Source organism: Callorhinchus milii, unplaced genomic scaffold (assembly GCF_018977255.1).
Source record: "Callorhinchus milii isolate IMCB2004 unplaced genomic scaffold, IMCB_Cmil_1.0 Scaffold7, whole genome shotgun sequence".
NCBI lineage: Eukaryota > Metazoa > Chordata > Chondrichthyes > Chimaeriformes > Callorhinchidae > Callorhinchus > Callorhinchus milii.
Window position 1 is genome coordinate 14,914,352 of NW_024704748.1, and position 8,850 is coordinate 14,923,201.

The following is an 8,850-nucleotide window of genomic DNA, read 5'->3' on the forward strand; positions in this document are numbered from 1 at the left end:
GTCGTAAATAAAAGTTACCTTTGGATGATCAGGGGATTAGTTGGATCTTGGGGTTGCAGCTTAGCTCCTGGATTCACATTATTAGTCAGTCACTGCCAATTCATCAGCAGAATGACTACACCCTGCTTGATTATAGATATTTTACTTACAGATCAATCTTTTCCTGAGTTCTGTGCCATTTCCCTTGCATTTTTGTATAGCACCAACAAAATGCAGAAACAACTCTGATGTTATTTTGTTGAGGAATATAGGAATACACTTTAAGCACATTCTGTAATGTTATTTTAATGTGTCACACAACTTGCCACCACATTTTAGATCCTGAAAAAGGGAAGCACTGCATTTGAAATTGGCCCAAAAAAAGAACAATATTGATTATGACTACAATTCAGGAGTGTTTTCCTTGTTCTAAGAATCTTTGGAGACCTGAAAGGATTGCTCATCATTCAGCTTTGATCCCTAGAAGATATCGATCTGGATGAGTTGATGGATACTTAACAATATTTGCAGATTAACCCTGCATCTGAACAATACATTTTTTAAATATAATTTTCTCTTATGAAGCATTATGTACATGAAGATGTCTCTTACATAAACTGTCAAACTATATTTCCAGTCAACTAAATCAGCATTGTCCAATGGAAAATGGCCACAATGACACCATTTTAGCCAATGCACTAATTTTAGTAGAAAATGCCTATAACTACAGGAAAATGTACTTCACATTGCAAAACTTTGCAATCTTCTCTTTAATTTTCTTTCGCAAGATACACCAGACCAACCCCTGCTTTCCATCCAGAACATGGTCGAGTGTTGCTTACCTTTTGACATGAAATGCACTGTTGGAGCTGTTCATTTATTGGCTGGCCTTGCTTTCTTCCACTGGCCTGGAGCAGTTATTCTGATCGGTTAAGCTGATCATGGTTGAGCTCCCCTCTCCATACAGTACTGTTGGTGTTTGTATGGTGCTGATAACTTATATTTTTACCAGTGTTACATGCCATTTTAGCAGATAACAAAAAAGCAGGAACCAAGCAAGAAAAGAACACACATTGATTAAAAAACACTTGCTCAAGACGTACAAGAGTAGCCTCAGTTGACAGCTTGTCAGTTGCACCTTCCTATCAGAGGCGAAGTACATTGCCTGAGTTTACTCCTTCCCTGATGGCCTTGTTACAGGTCACAAACTCACAGTGTGGGAAGCTACAAATACAAATCTGCATCCTGTTATTTCTGGCACAATGACTAAGAACTCAAGTCATTGATACAATGTCCCATTGATTTGGCCACCTGTAGATACAAGCCTTATTTTCATGACTCTGAAATCTGGATTATATTTTCCAAGTCCCACTATGGGTTCCTTAAAGTTTTGAGGTGCATCCTGTATTTTTCAGTGTTGCTTTTAAAATTCACCATAGCAAAATAAATATCCAAATGGCCACAAAGGAGATTCAAATCAAGAAGGCCCTTTGGCCCATTTCATCTGATTCTTCCACAATATCCACCCTACAATCTTCTCATTCCTGTATCAAACTGTTTCTTAAATGACTCCAGTGGTTGCACTCAACCACCCTTCATGCTAACTTCATTTGTCAATTACCTTCAGTGTAAAGAAATGTTTTCATTCCTGAACCTGTGACCTCTTATTCTTGACATATCTGAAAATATTGGAATTGTCCTTGTCATCTTGTCTGGTCTCCATTCTCTTACTAACCTCTCCCCTCCTCCCTCAATGATTTGTATTTCACAGTATGTGTTATAAAATCTTGATGGTTTTTTGAGTTTTGTTTCCATCCTTTGGAATAATAAAGTACACGATTGAGAATAATAATAATCCTTGTATTTGATAGCCCCTTATCACATCTTTGAGACTTAAAGCATTTTGCAGAAATTAATTTACTGTATATTTTGTGCAATGTTATTGATACGCATGTTATAAAAAAAATTGATATGCATGGTTATGGTACAAAGGGCACTAAGGTGATATAAATCAAAATATAAACGTGTTATTGAGGTGAATAGTAAATATTGAACTACAAAAGCTGACCCTTTCTTTTCAGATTCAAGCACATGATAATGGTTTCCAGCCGCAGAGGACGAATCACACCCTGATTATTACAATTGGCGACGTCAACGACAACGCTCCCATTATTGCCTTTCCTGCGAGCTACAATATCAGCATTTGTGAAGTAAGATTAATTCTGCCCACTATAGCCCTGGTTTCTGTATTGTACTGAAATAATTGGTGAGGAGGGATTCTCTAAATGTCTGTGCTATACTTTTTAGTTTATGAGCCTATTATTTTAATTGTACTGTTCTGCCCAATGGAACTTGGGCTCTGTTTTGAAGTGAAACTTAGCAAAGAGCCTTGGCTGAAATGTATCAATCATCTAGAAATCTAGTCAGTCAGATTGTTGGACTTTAATATAGCCTCTGACCTGCTGAGAGACCCAGTACTAGGTCTACATAAAATTAGTTGCTTAGTATCAAACTAATGGACCTATGACCACAGGAAAAATTACATAAGTTCTCGAGTGAAATTTTTTGTCTTAGATGTGCCACGAAGATGGCAAATGTGAAAATGATCGCTCTCTTTCACCCCAGTAGCTGTTGCTCTTCAGAGGTTAGCCTTGAGGTAAATTGTTGATGCAAAGATGAAAGATATGCTGTAGCTTGATGCAGGTACTGGGTGCAAATTTATTCAATTTCCTTTTCAGTGTTGCAGAAAGCTTGTAGTCCCTTTATACCGTACATGTAAGAGAATTAAAACATTTAAAATTATTTTTGATTCAAGACCTAATGTAAAAATGTCCCAGTTACAGGATTTTCAATTTGCAAACATTATCTGACCATTCAAATTGTTTTAGAATTATTATTTTAAATTATAAGGTTGCAACATGCTTACTGTTTTTAATTTTAATGCACAGTACAGAACATCAACGTTCTCAAATGTCACACCTGTCCACTTGTGGGGTAAAAATAGTGTTCAAACAGCTCTGCCATAGATAAAAGGTTTGCATCTGATCTGCACTTAAACTGCAGTCCACACCTCTTTGAAAAAAAAGAAATTCAGTAAGTTCTTTGAAAAGATTATCAAAAAGAAACAACACTTTGTCTTCTCTTCCAAATTATAGTAATACATTGAATTTTGACTTCATATACTGTATTAGGGAACTATTGTAATTATGAGAAATTGTTTTTCAATATGAAGGTCAACGCTTTCCTTTCCCGCAAAGAGAATATACAGTTAAGACAAGAGATGTCTGTAAAGGGAACATATCAATATTGTGCAAACCTAAGTCAAGTGTAACATAGATTAGGTGCTTATGAAAGTTGAAGCTTTGTCTAAGACTTCTTTGCTTGTAATCATTGTTTGTAGTTCATATCTCTAACACTGAAGATCATCCTTGTGGCTCTCGTCCACACTGCTTCCACTGATACCTTATATCATGGCAATCAGAACTGTATGCAATAGTTTAGGTGCAGCCGACGAGAGCACTAAACACCTTGAGTATGACTTCTGGGAATCTGAACTGGAAATATGGCCTTTTTGCCTTGATTATTGCTGCCTCTCACTGTTTTGACATGATGATCAATGATTGAATTTATGGCTCAGTTTCAGTTTCCCCCTTGGTAAATTCAGTACTTGTCCGTACTGACAAAGTGCACATCTGAAATTATGGTTAATAAAGGTCATCAGATACGGGTTAAAAACAGTTAATTAGCCCACAGAAAGGCTACGCAACACACACAAGAGTAGAACAAGGGAATCTAATTTTGCAATTCTTTGTGAAATGAAAAAGTCACGTTCACATCCGAGTAATGTGAGATTGAAAGATTTTTTTCAGTTCCTTGTTTTTTTTTGTGTGTGATATTTCTTCTGGTTATTGCTTAATGTTCTGCAGTAAATTGAAATATCTGAGACCAAGTTATGAACTGGTACACTAATGAGAGTAGAGGCTTAATCACTACCTGCACTGCACACTGTTTGCAGATGAACCAACAGTGGTTTGGCAAGTGGAAAAAAATAATAATCCTTGCATTTGATATTGTGCCTTATCACGTCGTTGAGACATTTCAAAATGCAAATAAAAATAAAATCTAGGAGCATTTATTTGTACAGTACAACACTTAGTTGGAAGCTTTTTTCCTTGTTTTAAGACACACAATATTATGATTTTTTCCAGACCAAAGTGGTTATTTCTAAGCTTTTGGCATAAGTTTGGCAATCTGGTGAGTTTTGTGTACTTCCAGTCCTGAGGTGGCAAACTCACTTGTTAAGAAAAAAGCTGCTGAAAAGAACAATGCAGCAGAAATCCCCATCTGACTGGCATTGCTTGTTAGTTGTGTCTAAATGAACAGGCCTTTAACAAGTCATGTTTATTTTTCAGAATGTTGGTGGAGGCACTGCAGTCACCCGAGTCAGGGCAACAGATAAGGACACTGGTATTAATGCTGTCCTGTACTACTACATCACCCAAGGGAATGAGGATCTCACCTTCCGAATTGATCGGGTGACTGGAGAGATTGTCACCCGTCCTTCTCCACCTGACCGTGAGAGGCAGGGCTTTTATCAGCTGACAGTCACGGTGGAAGATGATGGCACCCCTTCGCTCTCGGTAAGTGTCCTCATTTTCCTTCCTCTCCCTGAAAGGTTTTACTTGGTTTATGTTCAAATGTTTATGAAAACAATATTTTTTAAATCTTGACAATTGCTAACGTCAATTGACCAGTATTGTCCCTTTTCCTTGCATTTGAACCAGCTTTGAAGAATATTAGGACTGTTGATAGTAAACCAAACGATAATTTTGTGAGCATAACATTGGTATCAGTGCTTGAGCACTTCTGCCAGGCCAAGAATTAAGAAGCATTATTGATAGTTTGGGAAAGCAAAGAATCCAGGAGAAACATGTGCATTGTTCCCTTAACAATCTCACCCACCTAGCGTGAAACCATAACATTTATTTACAGCACGAATGATGGGTTTTAGTCTTTAGCTCTCTGAGGAAGTTTTGAAGCTCTGTTGGATTTAGAATGAAAGTGGAATCTACAATTAATTGTATGGATAGATTGAGGTTACTACAGTGGAGTATGTGACGAATACATTGATCATGCTTGTGCACTTTTACCACTCCCAAAGCACAGGTACATTTTTACAATATTTATAGTCATGACAACTTTGTACGTGTCACAAGTTCTTGCGTAAAATGTCAAATCTTGCTTTGCAATGTTTCGACATAGTGAAATCGGCCGGCATTTCTTTCCAATTTGGGGTTTGGGGCCAGAAAAACTGAAAGCTGTTTGTGACCAACCTTGCTTGCAAATTCCCAGTAACAATCTGCCAAATGTACCAATAACCACTGTGTCAGAAATAAATTGGAACATAATATCTATATTAAGCTTGACTAATGTGAATCAGTATCATCTAAAAGTAAATGTGTATTTGCAGATGGTGCTGGTGTTTTTTTTTGGACAGCTCATGCAATAACAGGTGCAATGCTGTAGAGTGATGAGCAACTCACAGATGTTTCCGTAAAAAAATGACCCTGTCTACTGCAATTTATAATCTTGCACAATAGAATTGTGTTTAGAAATATCCCCCCCTTCCGCACAAAACTTGTGTTATAGTGTCTGTTTAAATACCTAGAGGTTGCTTAGCCACATTTAGAACCTGTGGGTGAAATTGACAGTGTTTTTTTTAATCCATTTGATGCAATAATTATCACATTGAATAAATTATGAAATTCCTCAAACTCGAGGCATTGCTAAAGAATGCTGCTAAGCCCACCCTCCCCACAATGCACAGTAGATTGCAACTTCCACACTTTTTGTAAAAAAAAAGCTACAGATTTGTTCTCAGCAGAATTCTAACAGCATCACCAACAAGATTCAAGATATTAATCTCAAAGACTTTCAATGTCTAGACCTTAACATCATGACACAGCTGAAACGGCACTGGTGCACTTCCTGTGATTTTAAGAAGCTTCTTTGAGATGTCCTCGTGCAGCACAGATGGCAGCATAGTACCCTCAGGTACAATGGGAAGTGTTTTGCTTTACAACTTCCATGCCCGGAAACCAAGGCAGTTTGAGATTGCAGCAATTCCTGAAATGTTTTTAAGAATTGTGGCACTGAAACAGGCCATTCGGCCCAATCAGTCTGTGCCAGCGTTTATGATCCAAATGAGTTTTCACTGATCCAAATCCCCTCTGCCTATCCCACTGCTTTACCCTCTATTCCATTTTCTGTGATCTATGCATCACATTTTCTCTTAAATGCATTAATGCTTTCTGTAAAAGTGCTGTGAGTGTGTATGTCTCTATAACAACATTACAAACTTAAGGGGAAAACATTGTTGGAGTATTGGAGTCTGAGTTATACAGCAACCGATGGCATTAGTGAGATTCCAAAACCGTCTCCTGAAGGGAACCGAGCTTAATCATTGAATCAATGTCCCTCAAGCTGGATCTGTGCATCACTTTTAGCTGTGATTAATTGGTACAAAGTACGAGAGGGGATTCAATTGTTTAACGTGAACAGAGACATTAGGAGTTGACTCACACATTTGCTTCCACAGATGCCCTGTGAGCTTTGTCTGTGACTCACTCAATCCATGATGTTGGCAAAGTCCATTGAGATCCGGGAACAGGGAGGGAGTACAAAAACACAACCTTGAAATAACAAAACAAATCTGTATTTGGGATCCTTTCAAACAACATAATAGTGCTTCTTAATTTATTTGCACAATGGGGTCAATCTCACATCCTTAGCAAAAAGTAGCCATTTTTTCATTATTGTTTTATAATTGGATTTTGTATTTATACATCTTTCTAAAATAAATAAGCCATCCACTATCGAATGCCTGGTTTTCAGGCATTCTGATCCTTTGATAAGTTTTTGATACCAAATTATTTTGACTACAAAATACAGTTACTGCACTTTACAGCGTATCCTGTGTAAGCATTTTGATATAGCCTCCCAATGCGAAAGACTCTATAATCATTTAAATTATCAAAAATTCTTGGCATATTTCACTCTAGCTTCATTTCAGAGATGGAGAGAAACAATATCAAAGTGTAAAATAACTATTTAGAAGACACCATAACCGGCTATCAATGCGCTAGGCTTGCCTGTTCAGGTTGGAGTTAAAGATCCCATGGCACTAGTCGAAAAGAGAAGGAAGTTTTTCCTGATATCCTTGCCAATAATCAACAACAAAATTGTGTTTATCTTGCCACTTTCACTTTGGGAGGATGTCCCCAAGCAATGGCATCAATCCTCCAAATAAAATTGGTCATTCACTTCATGCCTGTTTGTAGAACATTGCTGCGTGCAAATTGGTTACCACATTTACCCACAAACCACACAGTCACTCCACTTTACAGTTTATCCTGTTAAACGTTTCAGGACATCCTCTGGACAGAAACACGCTACACCAAATTATTATTATTGCCATTATCATAATGAAGGACTTTGTTATGGGAACAATGTATTTTGGATGCTCCAGTTGATCTTTGTTACTTAACAAGCTCAGTAAACGGGTAATTAATTGATCTCCAGAGTAAATGTCAGATATTCTCATTTAGGGCAGGACAACAGGGGCTGATGAAATAGTGTTCCCTGCCTCACACATAGAGTAAATAACAGGAAACCTCAGTGCAACTAGGTACAGCAAGAATTCATTAGTCAATACACATTTCCTGCATCTCAGCAGATTGATAAACTAAGGTTTCCTTTTCGAGAGGTTCAGTTCATTTCTCAGTATGCCAGGACTAGAGCAACCTTTGAAGAAATTAATTGCTTTGTGTCACTAAAGTGATTATGTGCCCTGCAATACCTTCCTTCCAATATCTTCCAAACATTTCCAAATGTGACTGTTGCAAAAATAATCCTTTCTAGAACATCCTGTAATCTTGTCGGTTGAAGACAACTGTAGAATTATGACAGACTTGCTCTCCAACAAATATGTTATAAAAGATAAGAGAAAGTGTTTTCTCCAAGTGGTATTGTGCAGGTATAAATTTTTTGTATTCTTTCTGTCGGTATTGCAGATTGGTTGGCATAGTTTGTTTGTTTTAGAAAACTGAGAAGAAATAATAAAATGAGAAGCAATAGCTGAGCTGATGTGAATACTGATGTGAAGGGTCTAATTTGCAGGATTATTTTGAACCGGATCCCCTAAAACAGAATCAGAGTCATCCAAATGAAGATCCTTCCGGTAATCTAAAGTATGCCACGCCAGCTCACAGGAATTCCGTTTTTCTTTATTCTATGCTTACCTAGTTATCATAAGGTTAACATAAAGTTGGAACTGCTGCATTACCGAAATTGTAGAGAAAAAGAACATTTCACATTTTTGGTTCTGCACGTTCCAAAACTCAGCTGACTTCCCACTTCTGCTTTGCGATTATTGCAAGGGATACAAACCAGGAAGGTTGTGACTCTTGTTTCCACAGTTCCTGTCTTGCTGGTCTGAAAAACGCCCTCATATCAGACATATCAACAGTTTTGAGAAGGAAGTGGTGCACGGATTGAAAATTGTGTCTGTGGACAACAACGACGACAAAAATTACATTTATAGAGTGCCTTTCACGTCGGGAGGACGTCCCAAAGTGCTGAACAGTCAGATGTCGGGGCCTGAACATGGGGGAGGGGTGGTGTAGGGGAGGCAGAGAGGTGGGAGGGAGACCAAAGGCACGGTCAAAGAGAAGGGTCTTGAGACCGACCTTGAAGGAAACAAGGGAGGAAGCGAGGCGAAGGGACTGTGGAATGGAGTTCCAGAGTGTGGGGACAGAGAGGCTGAAAGCCCGGCTACCAATGGTAGGGCGGGTCGGGCGGGAGACATGGAGC

General features: G+C 38.2%; 1 protein-coding gene across 1 annotated transcript in view; it reads left to right on the forward strand.

Moving 5' to 3' along the window:
• Positions 1-8,850, forward strand: part of cdh23 (cadherin-related 23) — a 112,498-nt gene that overhangs the window by 33,565 nt on the left and 70,083 nt on the right. The window contains exons 11-12 of the mRNA XM_042336598.1: positions 2,061-2,189; positions 4,392-4,619. Of these exons, the coding sequence (XP_042192532.1) occupies positions 2,061-2,189; positions 4,392-4,619 (357 nt within the window). The remainder of the gene's footprint in view (positions 1-2,060; positions 2,190-4,391; positions 4,620-8,850) is intronic.